The sequence below is a fragment of the Oreochromis niloticus genome, linkage group LG9 (genome assembly GCF_001858045.2).
Source record: "Oreochromis niloticus isolate F11D_XX linkage group LG9, O_niloticus_UMD_NMBU, whole genome shotgun sequence".
Taxonomy (NCBI): domain Eukaryota; kingdom Metazoa; phylum Chordata; class Actinopteri; order Cichliformes; family Cichlidae; genus Oreochromis; species Oreochromis niloticus.
Window position 1 is genome coordinate 2,638,810 of NC_031974.2, and position 26,767 is coordinate 2,665,576.

The 26,767-nt window shown below is 42.3% G+C and overlaps 1 protein-coding gene across 3 annotated transcripts; it reads right to left on the reverse strand.

The window, feature by feature from the left end:
- Positions 1–301: 301 nt before the first annotated feature.
- On the reverse strand, positions 302–25,741 carry LOC106097235 (NACHT, LRR and PYD domains-containing protein 3). Of its 3 annotated transcripts, XM_013267104.3 has the most exons (11): positions 25,667–25,741; positions 21,833–22,143; positions 17,481–19,281; positions 17,202–17,375; positions 16,258–16,431; positions 14,350–14,523; positions 12,250–12,417; positions 7,734–7,901; positions 3,990–4,166; positions 1,118–1,291; positions 302–614 (listed from the first exon to the last, which is right to left on the reverse strand). In XM_013267104.3, exons 2-11 carry the CDS (start codon positions 22,107–22,109, stop codon positions 599–601), a joined length of 3,303 nt encoding a protein of 1,100 aa, XP_013122558.2. In that variant the 5' UTR covers positions 22,110–22,143; positions 25,667–25,741; the 3' UTR covers positions 302–598. The 3 variants fall into 3 exon arrangements, 2 of the variants coding, with proteins under 2 accessions (XP_013122558.2, XP_019210478.1); XR_002059927.2 differs by lacking the exons at positions 302–614; positions 1,118–1,291; positions 3,990–4,166 and adding an exon at positions 11,150–11,440 and having other exon boundaries at positions 7,791–7,901; XM_019354933.2 differs by lacking the exons at positions 302–614; positions 1,118–1,291; positions 3,990–4,166; positions 7,734–7,901 and having other exon boundaries at positions 12,352–13,963.
- Positions 25,742–26,767: the final 1,026 nt, after the last annotated feature.

Genomic DNA, 26,767 nt, shown 5'->3' on the forward strand with positions numbered 1-26,767 from the left:
GCTGAGTTTCCTGCAGCAAACCAAATCTGCCTGTGGGTCTAATTAAAGGAACCTGAAGCTGTGTTGGTTAAAATTAAAATTCTGGGACACCAGCAGCTTTTTGGTGTAGACAGAAGTTTATTGTGAGAAAGAACAGAATACAATTGAACATGTAAATACAAATAATGTTGATGGCACATCCCAACTGAGCATCTCCACATAAGACATCCGCAGAGCTTTCACTTCCCTATTCTACAGTTATTGATCAAAAGTTTAATCAGCTTATAACCAACGTCAACTTTCGTGTATCTTTTCATCCTTATTTTTTTTTTTGATTATGATAACACAAATTGAATCAGATCATCATCGTATTACATTACAGTTAAAAGTTGGATTTCACGGTAATTAGTGTAACAGATTAATTTTTTTTAACATTTTACATGACCTTTCCATCTAATTCTTTGTGCTTGTTGAGGTCTTCTATCTTCAAAAATCATCTTTGATTTTTGAAGATAGAAGTGATGTTTCCCATTCAGAGGATCTGTACACACAAGCTACTGCTCCTTCAGCCTCTCCGTATCATCAGGACACAGCTCACTCTCTGTCAGCACGCACCAGTTTATGAGAGCTTCCACCTGCAAATATACATAGACATTTGTGAACATGGGAAACGATTCAATTTTTTTCAGTGGAGGGGGGATAGTCAGACATCAGCAGACAAAGTCAAAGGAGCCTGGCTTGACTGAAGGTATGAGAGCTCCACCTCCACTTTAGACTCTTTTATTCAGATTGATCATTCTGGCTTCAATAGTCACTTTCCCTAAACCATCATCAAAGTAATGCTACAAGACTGCTCAATTAAGTTCTACAGTTAATTAATGTTTCAATCTTAAACATGATTACGCTCTCTGTATCTGCTATCTCAATAGGCTATGCGCTACGAGCCTTTAAGGTGGCTGTAATTAAACCATTACTTACAAAGCTGTCACTTGACCCAGCTATCTACACAGCTATACAAATATCTGACAATTACATGGGGAAAATCAGCCACATAGGCTATAAGTTTACAGAAAATACTGCATCTTAACTTTAGTAATAACTGTAAAGCAACATCGGCACACTTAAACCATCCACTGACCTCAGAGTCTTCAGTCCACAATTTGGTTTCTCCACAAGATCACACAGCTGTCTCATGTCTGCATCTTTCAGTTTATTGTCAGTTAAGTCTAGCTCTTTTAGATGTGAGGGGTTGGATTTCAGAGCTGAGGCCAGAGCTGCACAACTGATTTCGGACAAACTGCAGCTATCCAGTCTGAAGAAAGAACAAAGTCATTAGACAAAGTTTCTAAATTAAATTATTCAGTGTTTCATAATCTCTTCCACGCAGAAGAAAGTTTAGAATATATAAATTTAGAAAAAGAAAAATCCAAACAGCACAAGCCAAAAGTCTTTAAGAAATGCTTTGAAAAGTTTTGAAAGGTGTATCTCTATGTCTTTTGATGCTATTGCTATTTTCCTATGAGATACATGTTTGTTTACCTTAAATAACTTAAATGAATATCTTTTTTTTTTTTTTTTTTGTCTGTCCCATTTGGTTCTTAAGCCGTCAGAATTGTTGTCTGAAGACCAACAAGGATACCAAATGGATTTATTTTGCCAAATGGATCATCATGGCATTGCCGTATTGGTCCATTTGATCAAACTTTGTTGTTATTATTTATTTTATTTTCAGTTGTTACAGATGGGACAGACATGACTGGGGGATAGGAAAGGGAGAAAGAAAGAGAGGAAGGAAAAGAAAAACAGAAGGGAAAAGGGACAGTGAGAAAGGGCACTTACAAAGACAAAGAGAAAGAAAAAAAAAAAGAAAAATCTCCTGGATCACCTGTTGAGAGAAAAAGAAGAGAAGACAAGCAAAAAAAACCAAACAAAAACAAAGCAACATACTAAACACAACACCATCACGTTAATCTAGCTGAGTGTGAACAGCAGTAAATACTAAATATTGAAAGTTGTTGTGCAGCACACAGGACAGACAGCGCACAATGTGCTTTGAAGTAGCAGCTAAGAAAGGTGTAGTTTATGTCTACGAACAGTGAACACCCGTGTGCACACCTGTGTGGATCAACGCGCTTGTATACAAAAGGTTTTCCCATGTAACGGTCTGCTAGAGGGTGTGGAGGCCCATAGCCCCATCCCCCAGGGCATGAAGCAGGCATGGAGGAGATCCAGGCTCCAGACATCCAGAGGACCCAGAGTGCGAGAGCCCAAGGAGTACCACCGGAGGGACATCCGTGCCACCTTCCTGGGAAGGGCTGAGGAGATCCCCAGACGAGGGGGTCACCCAGTAGCCACGGAGCAGAAGCCAGAGGGGGCTGCACCGGCGTGCCCGCCGGCTCTGCCGGCAGCCAGCTGTGCCAGAGTGAACCGAGTTGCAGGCCCCGAGGCCGGAGGCCCGAGGGCCCCCTTTGCCCCGGAAGAGGCCTGACCGAGCGACAGGCATCGGACCCCGCCAAGTAGCCACCGGGAGTGAGCCGGTGCATACCTGAGCGCCCAGCCCCGGACACCAAGAACCACCAATGCACCAACCCCTGAGGGCATCAGTTACCAGCAGGGAGTGTGGTGAGGGGAGATAGGCCTCCACACTTGGAGGGCCTGGGAGTACCCAGGGAGGTGGAGTCTAAGACCCGACCTGACATATAGACACAGACAAACAGGCACACACAGACACAAACATGCTTTCCCACCCTCATGCACACATATACAAACACTCAGCACTCACCCAACGTAGGGATAGACATACATAGACATGTACACACAATCATACTCCCCAAACATACTCTATGCCCTGGGTCCAGGTACCCTCGCCCCCAGAGGGGGAAACGGCACCCAGACCCAAGAGATGTGACCCTTTCCCCCGGGGTGGAGGCAAGCAGACCGCCCCAGGCTCCGCAGCAGCAGGGAGGCCAATCGGACAGCCAACACCTCCTCCCAGCCCCCCGCCCCGATGGCTGGGCCAATTTTTTTTTTAATTGGCCCAGCTTTGGCTCATGGGACCTCCCTGGGCTCAGCCTGAAAGAGCAACATGGATCCACCCTCTTTTGGGCCCACCAATCACAAGAGGAGCTATAGGGATCCTCTGCAGAATGAATCAGGCAATGGCCAGGGGTGAAGGCCCTGGGGGTTTTAATCTAATCCAAAACTGGTTCCAGTGATGTCGATGTCACCTCTCTGCAATAGGTGTAGGCTGCTGGGGGATTCCCATGATGCACTGGGTGTTTCTTCTTCACTCACTATGTGTTAATAGACCTCTCTGCACTCAGTCATACTTGTTATTAATCTCTGTCTCTCTTCCACAGCATGTCTTTATCCTGTCTTCCTTCTCTCACCCTAACTGGTCGCAGCAGATGGCCCCGCCCCCCCTGAGCACTATTTCTGCCAGAGGTTTCTTCCTGTTAAAAGGGAATTTTTCCTTCCCACTGTCGCCAAAGTGCTTGCTCACAGGGGGTCATATGATTGTGGGTTTTTCTGTGTGTATTATTGTAGGGTCTAGTTTACATTATAAAGCGCCTTGAGGTGACTGTAGTTATGATTTGGTGCTGCCGAGAGGTATTTCTCCATGCCACATTCCCCATCTAATTCATTTTGTTTATTCAGCCCTCTGTGTGTACATATAGTCTTTTTTTTCTATTGTTTTTCATTTCTTTCCTTTTTTCTTTGTTTTGTTATGGCCTCTGTATCTTCCATGTACTATTTAGGTTTGACCTTTGCTGTTTTTCTGTGATTCCTCATATGTATATATATTTTTTTTTATTTATACACTGATGTTTGGTCTTTGCATATTGCACATATTTCAACCAGCCTTTGAAAGAAACCATTATTTCTTTAGCTATTTTTCATTCTGTCGTCCACCCTTGCTCCTCTGATATATAACCAGAGATTTATTATAACATGAGCTTTGTGTCACCACAATCTTCATATGATAAGTTAGAAAAAATGACTTGTCTGACCTCAGAATCTCCAGTCTACAGTGCCGACTCTCCAGAAAACCGCAGAGCTGCTTCACTCCTGAATCCTGCAGGTCGTTGTTGTGACTCAGGTCCAGTTCTCTCAGATAGGAGGGGTTGGACTTCAGAGCTGAGCCCAAAGGAGTACAGCTAATCTCTGACAAACTGCAGCCCATCAATCTGATTTAAGGAAATTATATTGCAGAATGACAAAGACATTTAATACAGGACTAAACATCCAAAAGCATTTCATTTCTGAAAAACTGATCATTTATCTTCACAAATATTGCTTTGAATGATTTGTCAAAGTAAAATATAGTATGGAGAGTTCAATTTTCAGACGGTGAGGTCAGGTCTTTAAATTTTCTGGCCCTTGTGTTGTTGGAAGTTATAGATTTCTGAGAAAAGAAATTGTAAATGATGGTAGTGTTCATGATTTTCTTTGGGTTTGTGAAGTTATTCATGTTACAGTCGTATTGTGTTTCATTCTTTGTAATCCCTCTGTGTATCCCCAGGTTAGTTTGTTATCTAGATTTAGGTTACTGTTATCATGCTTCCCCCGTGTCCCTTCTTGTTTTGTCAGTCTTTTCTCTGTGTTTTTCCCTTTCTTTCTGTGTGTCTAGGTTGTGTCTCTGCAATCTGCACTTTCAGCCTTATTTTGTCAGTGCCTTGTGTTAAGTTTCTGTTTTAGTGTTTTGTAGTACTGAGTTTAATTATACTTCTTTTTTGGCCTTGTTGCCTCTCTCTGGTTCCCTGTTTAGTCAAAATCAGTGTCTTTTTCCCCTTTCTTTGTGTATATCATCTGTTTTCTGTTTTATTCTGGTACCCACTTGTCCTGCGTGCATCATGATGAGTTTTGCTTCCCCTGTTTCCTCCCCTGTTTATATTGTCTGTATCTCTAGCTGTCCATTGTCGTGATCTCCCTTTATTTCGCCAGCTGTGTGTCCTGTCTGTTTCCAGTGTAGTTTCATTGTTAATATTTCTCAGTGTATGTTTAGTTCAGTTCTTTGTATTTCAGTTGCCTGCAAGTGTAGTAATAAAGCTGTTTCAAGAATTCAGGAGGTCAGCACTCTGTACAGGCCAGTCAAATTGTTCCACACCAAACTCACTTATCCATGTCTTTATGTGTCTTCCTTTCTGCACTGGTGAGCAGTCATGTTGGAGCAGGAAAGGGCCATCACCAAACTTTTCCCACAAAATTGGGAGCATACAATTGTCCAGAATGTCTTGGTATGCTGAAGCATTAAGAGTTCCTTTCACTGAAACAAGGGGAACAAACCCAACTTCTGAAAAACCACTACCCCCACTCTGAGTTGAGTTGCTGCCATGTTCAATCACTTCCACTTTGTCTTCATGCATGCTCAATCATCCACATAAGGAAATCCCAAAGAACTGATTCTGTTAATCTGGGCTTAGCCTTTTTAGTGACCATTTCACCATCTTACAATGCTGTAACTTCCGCAATTCCCAACTGTCTGTGAATGGTACTCATGGTCACTGATCAATGGTCATGACAAATTAAATAGGTCAGCTGAGACTGAAGAAGTCACTTGGATGAGTGACGAAATGTTTCTCCCACTGAAAATCCTATGTCCAGATAAACAGAATCGATTTTTGGCACTTTCACTTTGCTATAAGCAACCCATTCTTTAACAAATGTTTGCAAAAGCACTCTTCATGTCTAGGTGTTTGATTTTATACACCTGGGGATCTGGAGGTGATTGGAACACCTGAATTCAATTATTTGGATGGGCTGAATACTTTTGGCAGTATATTGCACTTCAAATTCCACCATCAAATGGAATGCACTTCCACTTGCTCTACGGATCACACACTGTCTCACCTCTTTTAAATCACTACTCAAAACCCATCTGTTCAGAATTGCATACACCTGATCTGTCTTAGGCCATTTTTACCTTGCTCAGTTTTTATATTTGCTTTTATGATTGTTTATGTCTAAATTTTATCTACCATGTTTGCTATATATACATCTTTTTTAATGTTTTTTATGGTATTGTTTATGTGCTACTGTAAGGTGACCTTGAGGGTCTGAAAGGCGCCTATAAATAAAATGTATTATTATTATTATTATTATTATTATTATTATTATTAAATTAGCATTTTATACTTTCTGGTGGTATGACTCTGAAGCTGTTATCTAAACAGATAGCTGCAAAGGAAATTTCACTAGCAACAGATTGCACTACATTAAAAATTATTTTATAATGTTTTTTAAAAAATAAAGCTTCCTCCAGAAGTAGAGACTACACTAGTCTTTCCTATAGACAGAGTCAATGACACGCTTCCAGTCCAGTCTATTGATAAGGTAAACACCCAGGTATATGAGGCCCTCCACCAAATTTACCATTTCTCCAAGGTTAGATATGGTGTTCAACTCAGGCTTGGGCCTCGACAAAATCTCACCATGTCTTTTTTTTCTTGACTGTCATCTTTAGGGTAAGGTGGTTATTGCCACACCACTAGTAGTCCACTAGTCCCCTGTATTCCTCCCAACAACAAATTCTGTACAGGGATTTATGTACAAGGGGTGTCTGCCCTACTCTGGACTTATTCTGTGAACCATGTATGGTCTTCTGTAGTGCACAAAGACCACCTCACTTGTTGAGGTCGTCTCAGAAAGTCAGTGATCCATGAGGTTAGAGTAGCCATGTCCATCTTTTGAAGCCATATAGGTTGGACTGTGGTAAACCCTTTGGAAAACTCAAAGAATGTAATTTTCACAGTGCTGCCAGATTAATTCAGATGAGAATGAGCTCATTGAGGGTAGACATGCTGAGCCCTTCAGAGCAGAAAGCAAACTGCCATCAGTCAAGAGAGGTAGCACTCTGAAGCCTAAGACTGGCCAAGCCTAGTCTGTTAAAAAAAATGTAATGACGTAAGATGTTAAGGTAACAAGTGTGCAATAGAGGGCAGATAGGGCAAAGTTCATCAGTATTGAGACAAAACAGGATGTCTTCCAGAGTAATGGTATCCTCTCCTGGCTCAAACTAAGATTGAAGATGTGCTGTAAAAATCTGCACAGATGATTAGTGCAGGTCTTCAGGACCTGTGACTTAACCTGTTTGAACCAACAGCTTTTTTTCTGGCTTAGTCCCTCCAACTGTCTCTTCATCTCACTGCTAAACATTGGCAGCCATGCAGAAATAGACAGACTCTGTTTTCTGATGTGTGAGGAGATATTGATGAAATGGTGGTGCACTCTGTGAGGGAAGTACAGAACTAGGAGAGTGAATTATATATGGCGGCAGTGGAGTCTGGATGGGTCCTGGACTTAAGGTGTTAAACACACTGGCTCTATTTAGGTTTCCCACAGTTTAATAGTTCTTGGTCTGTGATCTTTTTCATTCATGACCACACATCTCTCATTTTCCTGGATCTTGTTTTCTGCCTGTTTTTGTAAATAATGTACTACTTTATAATATACCTCCTGTCCCTATAATGGTTTTCTCTTTTTCCTTTTATTGGCTTTACCTACAATGGCCATAATACTATCATAAATACTTCAGAGATTAACCAATAAAAAAAAGAATGTCTAGTTTCAGCCCTGGTCTGAATTCTTCCTGACAAAAGAAGAAGGTAAAAATCAGAGTAAATTATCACCTCGAAGACTTCTCTTATATTAAGGTTTTAAATGTGTAGCTTTTGGACTGAAACAGTCAAAATAATGTGGCTCAGTATAATATCAGCCTTCTGTCAGTTTAGTGCAACTAAAACACAGTTTCTGACCTCAGAGTCTCCAGTCTACATTGCCGACTCTCCAGAAAACCACACAACTGTTTCATTCCCGAATCCTGCAGCTTGTTCCCTCTCAGGTCCAGATGTTTAAGATGGGAGGGGTTAGACTTCAGAGCTGCAACCAGGCAGCTGATCTCTGACAAACTGCAGCTCCTCAATCTGAATAAAGCATAGGAAGTAATATCTGTTTAGAGCTGAAAAAGATCCAGAATGTAGAAGTTGAACATAGAAGCTGAAAATTGAAATTCTGAATGAAATATAAAAAATACCAAAATACAAACAAAACAATGAGTGAAACATAAGTTTCATTCAAATTGATGACTGTATGTTGTTGTTTCACTATATATAGAAATATTAAGATGATGTTCCTATGAGATATATATGTATGTATGTGTATATATAAACAAAAGTGTTGAAATTCCAACTATGCATGGATTTAAACATGTGCAAACACACACACACACACACACACACACACATACACATATATATATATATATATATTTATATTTATATATATACATACATATATATATATATACACACACACCCTTCTGTGAATCGCTACCTTATTGTGGTGCATGGGTTTGTGTGTCCCGGGGATCCCAGTGGCTATGTTGTCTATGTTGTTAGGGGCTTTGCCCCCCTGGTAGGCTCTCCCATGACAATTTGGTCCTGGTTGCGGGACCAGACAAGTGACACTAGTGACTGAGACATGGAATGTCACTTCTCTGCTGGGGAGGGAGCCTGAGCTTGTAACAACCCTTTTGGGTTATAGCACCACTAGGGGGGTTGCCCTACTATTGTAATAGCTTTGGGGGTCTCCTAGTGAGTGTGTGTTGTTAGCGGCAGCCATTCCATGCTGCTCATGTTCTATTCTCCAAGAAAACACTTTTCTGTTGTAACAAGCTGGCATTGGCGATACCAATCCCCGCGCATGTATGCTTGGACGAGTACTGCCGAGGGGACCCGGCTTATAAAGTGTAATGTTTCTGACGGCGAATAAAGGTCTGTTATTGGATTTAACCGACTGGCTACAGGTATTTCAACTAACCTCCACACCACATGCCCGCTGAACCTGCTAGCCGCTCCTGCCTCACCAGACTGGTGTTACAAGCTACTGCGTGAGGTTGAGACGTACTGACTAGATATAGTTGTGCTCACCTCAATGCACAGCTTGGGCTCTGAAACCAGACACCTGAAGAGGGGCTAGACTCAGTCTGGAGTTGTTCTTAGTGAGAGGCAGCGGGCTGGGGTGGCTATCCTAGTTTCCCCTTGTTTTTTTCCAGTGGATGAGAGGGTTTGTTCCCTGCACCTTCGGGTCAGGGAATGGGTCCTGAATGTTGTCTGCGCCTATGTGCCAAATGACAGTTCAGAGTTCGAGACCTTCTTGGAGTCCCTGGGTGGGGTGCTTGAGGGTACTTAACCTTGGGACTCTGTTGTCTTACTGGGAGACTTCAATGCTCATGTAGGCAATGACAGTGAGACCTGGAGGGGTGTGATTGGGAGGAATGGCCTGCCAGATCTGAACCCAAGCAGTGTTCTGTTACTGGACTTCTGCGCAAACCACAGTTTGTCCATGACAAACACCATGTTTGAATGTAATGGTGTCCATAAGTAAGTAAGTAAGTAAAGTTTATTTATTAAGCACTTTTCACAGACAGGCAGTCACAAAGTGCTGTACACAAAGATTAAAATAAACAGTACAATCAATAGACATTATACACAATGTAAAAGTTTAAATCTAAGTTAAATAATGTGAAGAATATAACATACATAGACCAACAAAAGGATTGTTTGAACATAAAAGTTTTTAACTGCTTTTTAAAAGAATCCACAGAATTCTAAACTCTATTAGGAGCCAATGTAAAGAATATAAGATGGGAGTAATGTGAGCAGGCTAACTAGAATGAGTTAGTAGTCTGGCTGCTGCGTTTTGTATTGCCTGGAGGCGAGAGAGAGATGATTTATCCAAGCTGGTAAACAGGGAATTACAGTAATCTAAATGTTATGACACAAATGCATGAATGAGATTTTCCCAGTTCAGGTGAAGAGACCTTACGTCACAGTTTAGAGATGTTTCTTAAGTGAAAGAAAGAGGAACGAGACAAAGATTTTACATGAGAGTGAAGGCCCAGAGAAGAGTCAAATATTACTCCAAGATTTCGAATATTTGACTTGACAGAAGGACAGAAAGAGGCAAGAACCTGACTAATTTTAGAATGTAGCTCAGGAGGAATCGGAATGATTCTAAGATCCTATACCGCATCGTAAACGAGCTTACTAGATCAAGGACCAATGCAAACGTCCCGGTCAAGGACAAAAATGGGAAGCTCTTGATCGCCCAAGAAGAGCAAAACAAACAATGGGCCGAACACTTCCAAGAGACCCTTAACCAGCCAGAGCCCACCAAGATGTACAATTTCGAGGCGGAGGATTCTCAAGATGAACTTGGGGTCAATACTGGCAGAATCACCATCGAGGAAGTGAAGATCGCGATCAAGAGCCTTAAGAACAACAAAGTGGCCGGCCTAGTTGAAATACCAGCAGAGCTCCTGAAACACGGCGGCCAAGCCATGGTGGAAGAACTGACGACCCTGTTCAACAAGTGCTGGCAAAGTGGCACAGTGCCGGAGGACTGGCGGAAGGGCGCCATAGTCAAGCTACCAAAGAAGGGCAACACCTCCGAGTGCACCAACTGGAGAGGCATCACCCTCCTCTCTGTGCCTGACAAGGCATTCTGTACCGTCCTCCTTCGACGACTGAGGAGTGCCCTCGACCAACGTCTACGAGAGGAGCAAGCTGGGTTCCGGATAGGCCGATCATGCACGGAACAGATTTTCATCTTAAGAAACATCATCGAACAGTGCGCCGAGTACCGGCAACAACTCGCCATAAATTTTGTCGACTTCAAGAAGGCCTTCGATAGCATCCACCGCGATTCTCTTTGGGAGATCCTTCGCTTGTACGGTGTCCCTACCATCTTCATTAACATCTTCAGGGACCTGTACTTGCAATCATGCTATTGCGTTAAGACCGGAAATGGCCACACCGACTTCTTAAAAATCACCACCGGCATCAGGCAGGGCTGCATCCTGTCACCTCTACTTTTTCTCATTGCCCTTGACTACATCATGCGGCGAGCCAGTGCCTGTACAGGAGCTGGCATCCATTGGTCTGATCAAGACCATCTTGGCGACCTCGATTTCACTGACGATATCGCCTTACTTGAGGAAGACGAGCTGAAGCTACAGCAAGGAACAACCGATCTAAGAAGAGAAGCTGGCAAGATTGGCCTGAGGATCAGCTCTGAAAAGTCAAAGATCATGCATGTCAGCTCCAAGGACCCACGACGAGGGATCTACATCGGGACACAGCAGCTAGAAGAAGTGGAGAAATTCACCTACCTCGGTAGCGTGATTTCCCACGACGGCAATGCGGAGGTGGATGTCAAATGCCGCATTGGAAAGGCAGCTGCTGTATTTCGAAGGATGAACAAGATCTGGTCCTCCCCAACCATCTCCCTCAAGATCAAACTCCGCTTGTTTAATTCAATCGTGATCCCAACCGCCATTTATGCCAGCGAGACTTGGAAGGTGTCGGCCTGCATCAACACCAAGCTCGACGTCTTTCAGCAGCGATGTCTTCACCGGATTCTGAGGATCCGCTACACCGACCACATCACCAACGAGGAGATCCTGCGAAGGAGTGGCACAGTCAAACTTCACAACATCGTTGCACGCAAAAGGCTCCGACTGGCCGGCCATATCCTCCGCATGGATGACGCACAGATTCCAAAAACAGCGATGCGCTGGCAACCCCTGGGCGTTAAAAGACCAAGAGGACGTCCCCGCAACACCTGGCGAAGGTCATTCCATCAAGACCTAAAGGCATCGAATATATCGTTGGAAGAAGCTGAAACCCGGGCACAAGATCGAGCCTGGTGGCGTTCGTTTGCCGCCCAATATGCCACATAAAGCATGGGAGGATCTAAGTCTAAGTAAGCTCAGGAGGAGCTACATTCTAAATTCTACAAGCTGCTACAACCTCCACACGGAGGTTGGTGCCTGTCATGGTGGTAACCCTTAAACCAGATGGGGGACACCAAAGGTGAAGGGAACCATAAGGCTCAAGAAGCAGTCCTATTTGGATTGGTTAGCCTGTGGGACTTTGGAGGCAGCTAATAGGTACCGACAGGCCAAGCAGAATGCGGCTTGTGCAGTCACGGAAGCAAAAACTTGGGTCTGGGAGGAGTTCATGAATTTCAGACTGCCTCAGAAAGATTCTGGTGCTCCACCTGCACTGTGTATAGTGCAGGTGGAGCACTGATGACTTCAACTGAGGATATTGTCATACCATGGAAGGAATGCTCCAAATATAGGGGGATCACACATCTCAGCCTCCCTGGGAAAGTCTATGCTGGGGTAGACAACCCTTTCTCTTACTCAAACACGTGTTATATATTTATATACGTTCATTTCTGCACAACATAAACAGGGCATCTTACCCCAGAGTTTCCAGTCTACAGTTTCGACCCTCCAGAAAGCCACACAGCTGTTTCACTCCTGAATACTGCAGGTTGTTCTGACTCAGGTACAGCTTTCTCATGTTGGAGGGATTGGACTTCAGTGCTAAGCCCAGACAGCTGATCTCCGATAACCTGCAATTCTCCAGTCTGAATAATAAATAAAAGATTAAAGTTTATTAGATTATGTGCTTGAAATTCTTCAGTGTTTTATAGTTTGCTTCGAGCTGAAAATTCAGATTCAGTTTACACAAGTCTAGTAAAGTGAAACTTCAAACGACTGAAGCCTACAGAATGCAGCCTTTTTTATCCTGTGGCTAACGAGCCATAACGCTACTCAGCCGTGGCACCTGGAACCTGAAAGACAGGGCAGGAAGAGGGAGAGGGGAGGGAGAGAAAGAAGGAAAAAAAACACAGCCAATCTCCAACAGGGAAAACCTCCTAGCAACCCACGACCGTAACAATTGGCATCCAATAAAAAGTGACCGTTACCCTTTTGGTGCTGATGCACAACTGACCCTTGTCCTGGTCAGACACCAACTAAAGCGAAACAGTAACAAATGGAACAGCACTGTCACCTCTTATGTAGCAGGTTTGTCAGAGAAATTTTCTCCAATCACTATATACCAGTGGACCTCAGACCCAGCCACACACTCAGACAAAAATTGGTTTATCCAAAGGACAAAACTCCCAAACACAAACTAAACAACGTAGTGTATGCTGTGCAGTGCAGTGAGGAGTGCTCAGACCTCTTCACTGGAGAAACCAAACAGCCCCTCCATAAACACATACCACAACAGAAGGGCAACATCGACAGGAAAAGACTAAGCTTAACATTTGAACCTAAAGGATAAAAGTCACTCTTTTGAAGATGCTAATGTTCACATTTTGGACAGAGAGTTTGTAAGAGCAGTGAAACAGGATTTACATGCACTGTGACTGAAACTCATTGAACAGAGAGAGTGGCTTAAAACTGTCTGCCACCTACAATGCAGTTTTGAGATCCCTTCCCAGGTGCCTCAGTCCCCACTCACTCCCCACATGATAGGGAGATAAGGTCTCACAGTGGTTTCACCCAAAACCTCTAGTGCTAATGACCCATGCTGTTTTTTATACCTTGGCTTATGTGATGAGGCGCATGAGAGGGTCATGAACCTCTTAAGGGCCAGCTCCCACTGGGGTTTAAATAGATACATGGGACTCTACCATTTGGTTTTACAAGAGAAGCATATTGGATGTGAGGTGAAACATCTTTGCAAAGTCTTTAGAAGAAAGCCAAGTCACTTTCTTCCAAGCTCCTTAGGTCTCAATGCATGGTAAGGCGCTTGTCTTGATGCCAGTAGCTTCTATCTTCTCCTTTGGCCAGCTTATTATCTTTGCAGGGTCTCTGATGACTAGCAGGATGTAGGTGTTGAACGTTAATCTTCCTGACCCCTCAGCATTTGCCTTATTGTATTGGTGGTCGTTGTTTTCCTTGCAGCCCCTTCATGGTTCCTATTTGCCTTTGGGATTCCAAGGTACAAGTAGATGTCCTCAGTGTCTGCTGTGTTGCCTTCTGGTAGTGCAGTTCCTTCCATTTTGACTACCTTTCTTCTGTTGGATACTATCCGACTACCCTTTTCCAGTCCAAATGACATTCCAATGTCATTGCTACAGATCCATCCATATAGAGGAGGTGGCCGATGTTTGATCCATTCTGAAGTTAGTATACACTATTGTTAATGATCTGGCTAACAATCTGGGTTCACATCTATGCATAACAACAGTGGGGACAGGGCATCTGCTTGGTAAATACCACACTGGTGACTTATGCATTTGTTTTAAAGTCGGTCTCCAGGGTTGTTTCGTGCATATTGAATAGAAAACAGAAGCATCTCACAAATTCAGTCACTAAAATATTGCAAAACCCAAAATGTATAACATTTTAACAGCATTTCTTAAACTATCAACAAAGTATTTTGATTTCCAAAAAAGCTTGTAAAAAACTTTTTTCTCCTGTAAATTAAACGTCTACACACACACACGCACACACACACACACACTACATATTCATCTCAGCACAGCTAAAACACAGTGTCTGACCTCAGAGTCTCCAATCTACAATGTGGACTCTCCAGAAAACCACACAGTTGATTCACTCCTGGATCCTGTAGATTGTTTTTACTCAGGTCCAGTTCCCTCAGATATGCAGGATTAGTCTTCAGAGCTGAGCCCAGAAGAGCACAGCTGATCTCTGACAAGCAGCAGTTCCATAAACTGTATATAAATAAAGATGTAAGTTTATTAAACAAAGTTTGAAATGTTTGAAATCATTCAGTGCTCCATAATCCAACTGTAAAAAATAAAAATGCTGAAGTCTAGCTGTTTTTGAACAAACAAAATATGATGACTTTACATGTATTTGAGAAACTCTACTCACTACTCACATAAAGTCAATGTATTTCACAGCATATTGTGCTGGAGTATTTTATACACACCCAGTGCAAAATGTTTTTTGTTTTTAATTTTCTTCCACTTCTAGGCTGGACTACTGTAATTCATTATTATCAGGATCCATCCGCTTATCCTTTTCAGGGTCGCGGGGGGCGCTGGAGCCTATCCCAGCTGTCATAGGGCGAGAGGCGGGGTACACCCTGGACAGGTCGCCAGTCTGTCGCAGGGCCAACACACAGAGACAGACAACCATTCACACTCACATTCACACCTAGTGACAATTTCGATTATCCAATTAACCTATCCCCACAAGCTGCATGTCTTTGGACGGTGGGAGGAAGCCGGAGTACCCGGAGGGAATCCACGCAAACAGGGGGAGAACATGCAAACTCCACACAGAAAGACCCCGGCCTGATGGCGGAATTGAACTCAGGACCTTCTTGCTGTGCGGCAACAGTGCTAACCACCGTGCCACCGTGGATGTCCTAAAAAATCCCTGAAAAGCCTTCAGTTAATCCAAAATGCTTCAGCAAGAGTACTGACAGGGACTAGAAAGAGAGAGCAGATTTCTCCTGTTTTGGCTTCCCTTCATTGGCTTCCTGTTAAATCCAGAATTAAATTCAAAATCCTGCTCCTCACATACATGTTCTTAAATAATCAGGCCCCATCTTATCTTAATGACCTTGTAGTACCATATCACCCTATTAGAGCACTTCACTCTCACACTGCAGGCTTACTTGTTGTTCCTAGAGTATTTAAAAGTAGAATGGGAGGCAAAGCCTTCAGTTTTCAGGCCCCTGTTCCGCATAACAAGCTTGCAGTTTGGATTCAGGAGACAGACACTATCTCTACTTTAAGATTAGGCTTCAAACTTTCATTTTTGCTAAAGCAAAGGCCTTGAGGCGATTGTTGTTGTGATTTGGCACTGTATAAATAAATTGAACTGAATAATTTGGGCTGTATTTTATAAATGTGTGAAAAATGCCACTAACATTTTTCACACTAACTGATATTTTTACCATGGTAACTGAACCCACTGGTATTTTAAATTGCAAATAGAAAGAACAGTGGTGAATTTTGCAGCAAAAAGTTGAGACATTTCCTCAGAGTAGGGTTTTGCTGGCATCTAGTTTACTTGGTGAGAACTTGGACACATGATCATGCTAACATAGAATTTTCACATCCCCACATTTAGTAGAAGTTCTAATAAAAGTCATTTGTAGACATGTATTCCAGTTCAGCATCTCTTTCATTAGATAAACAATAACATTACCAACATTACAGTTTAATATTCCAATGTAACCCAAGTCTGCAGTGCAAAGACTGACATAAACTATAATTTATTGATGTTACCGGTTCTTGTTTGCTATTTTATCATTAGCAAAAATGCATACAATTAAAGTGCATTCATAATGAAAGTAGAATTCCACTTGTTACCTCATGAAAAACATACTGTGTACCATTCATTTCAGTATTTAATTCATGATTGATAGTTACTGATGACAGCTATCAGGTAAAGCATTGTTACATTATATAAACTAAAACAAGGTGTCTGACCTCAGAGTCTCCAGTCTGCATTTTTGACTCTCCAGAAAACCACAGAGTTGCTCCACTCTTGAATCCCGTAGGTCATTGGAACTCAGCTCCAGCTCTTTCAGATATGAGGAGTTGGACTTCAGAGCTGAGCCCAGAGAATTACAGCTGATTTCTGACAAATTACAACTCCTTAAACTGAATGAAAAATAGTACACTTAGTTCCACTGACATTAACATGAACCCTCCCTGTTCTGGATAAATCAAAAGTACTGATTTCTGATATCTAAATTCCTTCTTTGAGTAACTGTCTCACCACTCCAGCTCAACAGGAATACCCTGGAACTAAGATGCTTGACACATGGAATAATGGCCCATCCCCTGTATCATAAAGTCAGTCCTACATAGCCAGGGTTTATTTCTGTAATCTTACCCTGTTTACCCCAATATTGGCAATCAGACTAAGTGGTCACATAAAGTTGGTTATCAACTGAAGTTAACCTTCTTCCTCTTTGTGTAACTTCCCAGTTTTAGGGTAAATGAATCCAGACATGTTGACTTTGTTGAGTCTATATGTGCATCCATGCATAAATGAGGATGGAGGCTGTTTTTCTCCATGTTGTAACACTGAAGCCAGGCTTTAAGGAGATTACTTTACAGACAGCATCAGCAAGTATAATTACTTACATTAATAATAATCAAGTGAATCCAAAAAGTGTGCACATTTTGTGAGTGTGCTTAATATTACATGATTTGCTAGATATAAATTATTCATTTTAAAAATTCACCTGATGACAGAGCAGTAAAAAAAATATCTGTTGCAAATGTTTGTCATGATACATCCATGTATGGACACTGATATATGGACTATACACTAAAATTTATGATGTCATGATGGTGTCCTTGACAGTGAGAGAGAAAGATGACATGAAAGAAATTACACAAATCTGCACTGTTTAAGATCTTACCTGAGACTGTCTAAAGTACAGTGTGTACTCATCAGTCCAGAGGAAAGTAGCTTCATCCCTGAATCTGGCAAACTGGTTTCACTCAGGTCAAGCTCTTTTAGATTATTGGATGGGGAGCTGAGGATTGTGGCTAGAGCTTCACAGCTTCTCTCTGAGAGGTTACAACCCCTCAGCCTAAGAAAGAAAAGCAATAATAAACACAGACTTGGAAATAATTCTTACTTTTTAGGAACTTAACTTAACTTAAACTTAATTTAAATTATTAATAACTCCACCTACAGCACTTTCTTGGAGGCTTTGGCGACTGGAAGCAGTCTCAGAAGAGCTTCCTCTGAATTTGAGTCAGAGTATTTTTTCAGGTCAAACTCGTTCAGATCTTTTTCTGATGACAGTAAGATGAAGACCAGAGCTGACCATTGAGCAGGAGACAGTTTATCTGTGGAGAGAATTCCTGATCTCAGGGACTGTTGGATCTCCTCCACTAGAGAACGATCATTGAGTTCATTCAGACAGTGGAACAGATTGATGCATTTCTCTGCAGACAGATTCTCATTGATCTTCTTCTTGATGTACTGGACTGTTTCCTGATTATTCTGTAAGATACTTCCTGTCTGTGTTAGCAGGCCTTGTGAGGGACTCTCATTGTTCAGCATTGAAAGACCCAGGAGGAAACGGAGGAACAAGTCCAGGTGTCCATTTGGACTCTGTAAGGCCTTCTTCACAGCACTCTTGTAAAACTGTTTAACTGTATGTTTGTTTCTGAAAACTTTAGACAACTGATATGTTTTTTCTTTAAGCAGGTTGACTCCAGAGTTGATGAAGGTCAGATGGACATAAAGAGCAGCCAGAAACTCCTGAACACTCAGATGGGTGAAGAAGAACACCCTGTCTTGGTACAGTCCTCTCTCCTCTTTAAATATGTGTGAGAACATTCCTGAGTACACTGAGGCATCGCTGATATCGATGCCACACTCTGTCAGGTCTGATTCATAGAAGATCAGGTTTCCTTTCTGAAGCTGATCAAAGGCCAGTTTTCCCAGATACTCAATCATCTTCCTGATTTCGGGACTCCACCATGAATCTCTGTCAGCTCCGCCATTAGACTTGCCCTTCTTCCCTTTAGCTTGTAGCACCAGGAAGTGGCTGTACATATCAGTTAGAGTCTTGGGTAAATCTCGACCCTCACTGGTTTTCAGGAAATTCTCCAGAACTGTAGCAGTGATCCAGCAGAAGACTGGGATGTGGCACATTGTGTGGAGGCTTTGTGATGTCTCAATGTGGGCGATGATCCTGCCAGCCTGCTCCCTATCTCTGAATCTCTTCCTGAAGTACTCCTCCTTCTGTGGGTCAGTGAACCCTCTGATCTCTGTCACCATACAAACACAGTCAGAAGGGATCTGATTGGCTGCTGCAGGTCTTGTGGTTATCCATAGGTGAGCAGAGGGAAGCAATTTCCCCCTGATGAGGTTGGTCAGTAGCACATTTACTGAGGTGGACTCTGTAACATCAGTCAGGATTTTAGTTTTGTGGAAGTCCAGAGGAAGTCGACACTCATCCAGACCATCAAAGATGAACACAACCTGGAAGCCTTCAAAGCTGCAGATTCCTGCTTCTTTGGTTTCAGTAAAGAAGTGATGAACAAGTCCCACCAAGCTGAACTTTTCCTCTTTCAGCAGATTCAGCTCTCTGAAAGTGAATGGAAACATGAACTGGATGTCCTGGTTTGTTTTTCCTTCAGCCCAGTCCAGAGTGAACTTGTGTGCTAAGACTGTTTTCCCAATGCCAGCCACTCCCATTGTCAGCACTGTTCTGATTGGTTCATCTCTTCCAGGTGAGGCTCTAAAGATGGCTTCCTGTCTAATTGTTGCTTCTGGTCTGTCTAGTTTCCTGGATGCTGTTTCAATCTGAGTGACTTCATGTTTATTACTGACCTCTGCAGTCCCTCCCTCTATGATGTATAGCTCTGTGTAGATCTGATTCAGAATTGTTTTGTTTCCTGCTTTAGTGATCCCCTCAAACACACACTGTAACCTCTTCTTCAGATTTGACTTGAACTTGTGCTGACACAATCTCTGAATCTCTGAAAGAAGAAAAAGCTATTAAATAATAATAATAATTATAACAATAACTTTATCTATAAAGCGCTTTCAAACAAAGTGCTGTACAGCTATTTGAAACTAAAAAGATAAATAAAAGCGATAAATATCAATACAAGTAAAAAACACAATACAAGTTAAAAACAGTAAGAATTTAAAAACTAGAAGGCATAGAATTGAGACATGTAAGATAGGGTGAACAAATGTGTCTTCAGCTTAGTTTTAAAAACCTCTACAGAGCATGCCTGTCTATCTAATATCTCAAATCAAATGAGAAGATACTGTACAGAAAATTCATGATCACGAATCAAGTGTGGTATCACTTAACTTGGCTTTTTCACTCTGCTTTTTCTTTTCATTTCAATTTATTATGATGGCCAAGATTATCAACAGGAAATTTGTGTCGGGCATGCTGGTACAATTCATCAAGTGTTTATTCACTACCTGGAGTGGTATGTCTGGTAGCCTCTTGACAAAGAGCTGTCTCTGTCCCTCTCTACCTTCTAGACATGCCATACCTGAATGACACACCAGAGTGACATACTGCCAAAACTGTTAGTTTTAGCTAGGTCACAGGTCACAGGTATATGACCTGTGACCAAATTTCCCATGTGTGGGACTAATAAAGGTTATCTTATCTTATCTTATCTTATCTTATCTTATGATTGATTTGGTAACCATATCATCAAATCTGTGGCCACATGTTCTGGACATTCAGGTGAAGAGTAGGAGCTGAGCTGTCAACTGATCAACACCTGGAGTTGTGCATGGAGCTGCAGTTGCAAGGTGGTTGGTGCCTGTCATGTGGTAATCCCCAAACTAGATGGTGGACACTGAAGGTGAAGACAGCTATCAAGTTGAAGAAGTCCTATTGGGCTTGGTTAGCCTGTGGGACTTCAGCGGAGGGTGTGCTCCAGCTACAAGGGAATCACACTTCTCAGACTCCGTGGCAAGGTCTATGCCATGGGACTGGAAAGAGGAGTTCATCCATTAGTGCCTCAGATACAGGAGAAACAATATGGTTTTTTTTCTGGTCATGGAACACTGGACCAGCTCTTTATCCTCTCAAGAATATTTGAGGGTGTCTGGGAGTTTGCCCAGCCAGTCTACATGTGTATTGTGGACCAGGAGAAGGCATTCAATGACGTCCCTCGAAATATCCTGTTGGAGGTTCTTTGTGAAAATGTGTTAGAGTTAGGCTAAATTGTCTGGCCAGATTTTATGGACAGAATTTCTAGACATGTTAGATGGCAGCAGGCTTTGACTTTGATGGGCTCAGAATCTTATCTCTATGTTTTGCAGATGATGTGCTTCTGCTGGCTTCATCAGGTGGTGGTTTCCAGCCTGGTCTTTAGCCAGAAAAAGGTGGAATACTCACTCCAGGTCAGGGACAAGTTGCTGCCTGAAATGAAGGCATTTAGGTATCTCTGGATATGGTTGGAGTGCTGTGACCGGTTGGAGTGAGAGAAGGAAGACAGGATAAAGACATGCTGGCGAAGAGAGCCAGAGATTAATAACAAGTAATGATTGATGCGGACATTGCACCAGTCCATCATGATCAAGAGAGAAATAAGCTTTCTCAGGAAGGTGACTGGCCTCTCCCTCTCAGGCATGTTCCACAGGAATGAGTCCTGGAGCAGACCCAGGACATGCTGTGGAGATTACATCTCTTGACTAAGCTGGAGGTGGTGGCTGGGGAGAGGGAGGTCTGGGTATTGTTGCTTAAGCTGCTACACCAGGGACCCTGCCCCAAATAACGGGAAGAAGATGGAATAATGTCCTTCATGCACTACATCTAATTTTTGTCAGAGAAATCCTCTATTTTAAAATCATATGTTGTTAGTAGGTTTTTTAGAGTTTTAAATGACATCTGAAGCACCATCCCAATTAGTTTAACCTAATCAAGCAACATATATATAATTGTGGGGGCGACCATGGCTCAGGGGATTGGGAAGTTCATCTGTAACCGGAAGGTTGCCGGTTCGATCCCCCTGCTCTCTCTGTCCTGGTCGTTGTGTCCTTGGGCACGACACTTTACCCTACCGCCTACTGGTGTTGGCCAGAGAGGCCGATGGCGCAATATGGCAGCCTCACTTCTGTCAGTCTCCCCCAGGGCAGCTGTAGCTGCCTCCACCAGTGTGTGAATGTGAGAGTGAATGAATAGTGGAATTGTAAAGCGCTTTGGGTGCCTAGAAAAGCGCTATATAAATGCAATCTATTATTATTAGTTAACATATTTAAAAAGCATACAATCATGTTTAAAAGGCAGTAATTCAAACTTGCAAACTTGGACTTGTGCATTAACTCACATAGAAAACAAAAATAAATCGATTCAAGGTCATGACTAACTCATCGATAAACATGACCGTAATTTCATTTCTGGTGTCTATTACACACTTTGCTGTTACACTAGATTGATTTACCAATGCTATGGATGGTTATGACATATGAATCATGTGAACTAATCAATGTTTTCATTGGTTTCTTTCTTAATAACATTGTAATATCCCACTTATTAATCCTTCCCTGATTTACCTGTGGGTTCTGAGGTTGTGTCTTTCAAATTTTTCAGCAGATCATTTTTGTCAATCTTCACCAAAGCCATTTTAGTAACTTTAATGGTGTTGGTTGAGTAGGTCTGGAACATTTGATCGACTGTGTCCAGCCTGTCTGCGTTCTCCAGCCGACTTGTTGGGATTGATGGGAAACCCTCCAGGGCCCCCTTCTGACTCAGTATCCACTTGAATTTTTTGAAGTCATCACCTCCCAAGTCCTCCAAGGTCTGCAGAAGGACTTCTTTATGTGTCGTCATCGTTTATCGTGTGAAGATTCAACAGGTGTCAGAACTGTAAAAACAGCAATTTTCTGGTTTATCAAGGCTCGACATACGGTTATTACAAGTGTTTTAATTCATTCATAGACAACTCAATTTGAAAAGAAACAAAAGACAAAAACACACCAGGGCTGTTCCTAGGTATCGCTGATATCATGAGTTAAGAAAGCTGATTTGCTGATTTAAAGGCGATACTTGTGTGAGTGTGAGAATTTTGGGGTCTTATCAGTTAATTCCAGCTGTGATTAACCCTTTAAAGCCAAGCATGTCGTATTTGATACGTCTTTTTGTGAGTTTTTGAGACTTCTACGTCAACAGTGTGACTTTTTTTTTTACCCTCAAAAATGATAGAAATTGCTATATATAAATGGCTTATATAGCAAATGCAGTACAAATTAAAGCTCATGTATGCAGATTAAAATTTGATATATTTGTATAAATGTTGCTGTCAACAAACACACAGATTTCTGGCAGTTATTTCATGTTTCAGGTTTTAAAGGATTAAAACTGACCCTGATGTTTCCAGTTAAACTTCAAGTCCATCCATGACCAAAGAGCTTTGGACATGCTGGCTTGTTATGGGTCAGAAAGAAGTGTTGAGTGTGTCTGAGCATGACCCCCCACCCCCGGCGATTTTTCAAAATAAGTCCCTGAGATGGATCCTGGAAGCAGTGAAGCTGTTCAAGAGAAAACCTTAGAAACAGTGAGAAGGAAGAAAGTCAAAGCACCGCTTAAAAAAACCATCTAATATACAGTGAGGAAAAAAAGGAGAAATGGTTTTCTGATTAACAGCAGAGTAAATCAGCTCAAAGCTTTGACAAGGCCACTCTAAAACCTTCTCCTTGTTTTTCTTGTTTCTGTTTTTGCTTTTGGAGCCATTTAGAGGTGGACTTGCCGGTGTGTGTTGGATCATTGCCTTGCTGTCTTGCAAAATGGTTCATGGTTCATCATGGTACCAATCAACCAATCATCAAGTGGTGTTGAAGTAGCAGAGCAGGCCCAGACCATCACACTACCACCACCATGTTTGACTGTTGCTGTGGCATTCTTTTTATGAAATGCTGTGCTAGTTTTCTCCTTGGAGCTCTCCCATCCACCCGATATCACAGCACGGATGTCACATGGCTCTCCATGAAATGGACACGCACACTTCAACTGCAGCATGTTGCAGTAAACTGCAGCACCAGCAGAGGGCATTATCATATGTCACACCAAGATGAAATTAATAATGGCAAAGCTTTGGAGGCAAAGCATGACTTGGACACTGTGGACACTATTACATGCTTTGCTGTGGTTTTTGCCCAGATTTTGAAAGATTTAAAGATTTCCACTGACTCTCACTGTGGCTCAAGTAAAAAAAAAAAAAAAGGTTTGCGGTTAAAAAAAATGACTAACAAACTACAAGGCAAAGGACACAGAGTATATCATATGTCATCTCCACATAAAAAACTCCATGCAAAGAAAAAAATCCAGATACCTGGATAATTTAGTGTAACGTCATGACTATCCCCTAAACTAATTCAAGGCTGTTTAAATTGACTATGTTTGTAATTATATACTTTTGTAAAAGAAAAATGAAGCCAACAAACACTTAAAAATGTTTCAGTGAAAAGTGTGAAATGAAGGGTTACAACAGGATGTTTGAATACAGGATGTTATACACAGAGTTGGCCTAACCACAAACTGATAAGGTTCCTTAGAAGCATGTGGGCTGCTCGACATACAGACTAATAAAAAGTGCAGAAATGTGTCAGGCTCTTTATTCCCGCCTGCATGAAATACAGGCACACCCGTACATGGGTTACTCTGCACTTTTCTTACTCCGTTTGAGAAACTAGAAGCACTGAGTGTGAAGCAGAAGAAGAATATCTACAGGATTCACACCATTAGCATCAGTTTAGTCTTTATGTACTCACAGAACCCTAAACCTTCAAAGTTACCCGTGCCTTCTCTAAGACATCAGAGCACAAACAAGGCTGGATTAAACCCATCTCTAATGCTTTTGCTCTTTGAAAGAGCTAGTGGTTCTGCAGGTCAGAGTGAACTTCTTATTTCTAGACCATCAGGGTTATTCTCCCTCAGCGCGCAGCGCTGCCTAAGACAGAAGGCTGGATGAATCACATAGCAGCCATCAAAGTGAAACCCCTCCCTCAGTGTAACAGTTTCTTCTCAGTCCTCCAATCATGGCCACAGAAAAATGATTTAAATCACTGAACTCTTTAATCTGACATTTGTACTGGAGGAACAAAAAAAGCAAAAATCACATACTCCACATTAGAAAATTACATCACAGAGCAGACTGGAAGAAACAAATATGCCTTATTTTAATCTCATAAAGTAACCCCCACACACGTTAAAACAGAGAGAGGAGTCTACCAGTACTAACGTTGTGTTGTTTCATAAAGATGTTATAAAGTGGGTGATCAGAGTTGTTTAGGCTTCTAACATCTTTAGTGTGCACTTGAAAAATCAAAGAACATCATCGAGCAGTGATGTTCTGGGCTTGTTAAAGCATGTAGAGGGCAGCATCATTCACTGTGTACGCAAACTGCAGGGCATCATGTTTGTCTTTGACCTCAAGTCTCAGCATCATGGCCCGTGTGAGTGTCCGGGGTTTTTCCACTGGGGCCCTGTTAGCCTGTCCGGCCCCCAGTTTCCACTCCTCACCTCTGTAACCACCTGATGCAATCAGCCAGGGAGTACTTAAGACCAGAGCTGACTTCTACTTGCCACCAGACCATCTGCTACCCCCTGGTGGCAACTTGGCTCTCACACACTTAAATTGAAGGAATTCCTCCACTCTTCCAGACCCTCACATAGTACCCCTCCCTCCACATCTTCTCTTCTCCTTTCTTCCTTTCCTTCATTCATTTCTTGTTAGTACATGGGGATCTGCCCAGCCCGAGAGCCGTTTCCAGTCTCCTTCGAGGCCTTCCCCAAACTGCAGCACCAGTTCACACTTCCTCATCCCTCATCGCCCATCGTGCTGGCGGTAACTGATTGGACTATTCTGGCACTTCAACAATTGTAGGAATTGCCTTTTAAACTTCTGCCCTGAACTTATGCACTTTAACAGGATATAATCACATTCCACACAAAAAGGAACAAAATAAAGAGATGAGGAGGCGCCCTGGGCATCCTGCAGGAGCTGCAGACTTATTGCAGTGCTTTTCTTCAGTAATATTACTAATTTACTGTCAATTAATTTTCTATATTCATGAATTTTTTTCCCTTGCACCAAGCTTTAAAACATGGAAGTTTGCAAGCATATATGTGCCTTACACAGTGAGCTGTGGGATAAAGACCAGCAGTAAGTGTTACGTGTGCTGCCACAGTGGGTGGTCTCAGGACTCTTTCACCCCTGTGTCACCACTGCTCCCATACATATCTGTCAGGCATTTGTTCTATCTGAATATTTTACTCTACTATCAGTCTGAACAAATAAGTCTATTCAATACAAATACTGTTAGAACATGAAGTAGAACACAGAACCTCAGAGTATATCACCAGGTCGAAGAATGTGGACCAACACTCACCTTGTTTTTCTGTTCCTGCTCTGTCAGCTGTGAAGTGAAGTCTGATCTGGAAGTCCTAAAGCTTTTCAAAGCTACCTCTTATGTGCAGAGTGGCTCCTCCTCTCTGCAGTCACAGGAAGGCACATATTTCCTGACACTTTCAGAGGCCTTTATTCACCAACACCAAACGCTCTCAGACTGTGCAAACTAAAGTGCACAGAGAATTATACACACAAGCAGTTTTGTTCTTAGCGCTGTGTGTAGGTTAATGAATCCGAATCATCTGAAACTGCAGGCTTGAAACAGCGATGATGCTTAGAGGAGCCTGCACCTGTCACGGTTTTGGGTCAGTTTGGACCCAGTATTTTGAGTTTATTATATTTTCGTTTACTTTTGCATTATGGATTGTTCCTTATGTTTCTCTGGCACTTTGTGTTTCAGTTATCTTGGTGTTTTGGATTTTCTCATTTTGTGGTGATGGTGGTGATGATGATTATTGTTATTGAGTTCCATGTTTCTGTTTATTGGTATTTAGGATTTGTGTTCTCATGTTTTGTGTGGGTTTAGTTCCATGTGTCATTTTCTGTCTGTCTCTCAGTGTCAGGTCTGCGTCTTGGTGTAGTGTTCTCATTTCCTGTTTTATTGTGAAGGTCCGCGTCTCATGTGAGTGTGTTCAGTTTTACCCCTGTCTCGTCTTGTTGATTATGCCCAGCTGTGTTCCCCACCTGTGTGTAATCTCCTTGTGTTTCTGTGTGTATTTAAGTCGCGTCTTCTGTGTTTGTAGTTGCTGGTCCGTCTGTGTATCCACCCTGCGTCATCTGTGTGTTTCCCTGCTGTCAACCATCATTCCGTCTTCTGCTCGCTGTTATTCGTGTTCAGGTTTGTGTTCTTGTTCAGGCTCAGTAGTTTAGTTTACCCAGTATAGTTCAGTTCTCCGTTTGCTGTTTTGTCCATTTCTTTTGTGTTTAATAAACCACCCTCTCACCTGTACAAGTGCCTGCGTTTGGATCCTCCTTTATTTTCCACACGGCTCCCCTCACTCGCCGTGACAGCACCACAGAAACCAGGAAAAGCTCAGTGAGGGAGCCAGAAGAGTTCCACCTTTTCCATGAAAATAACAAA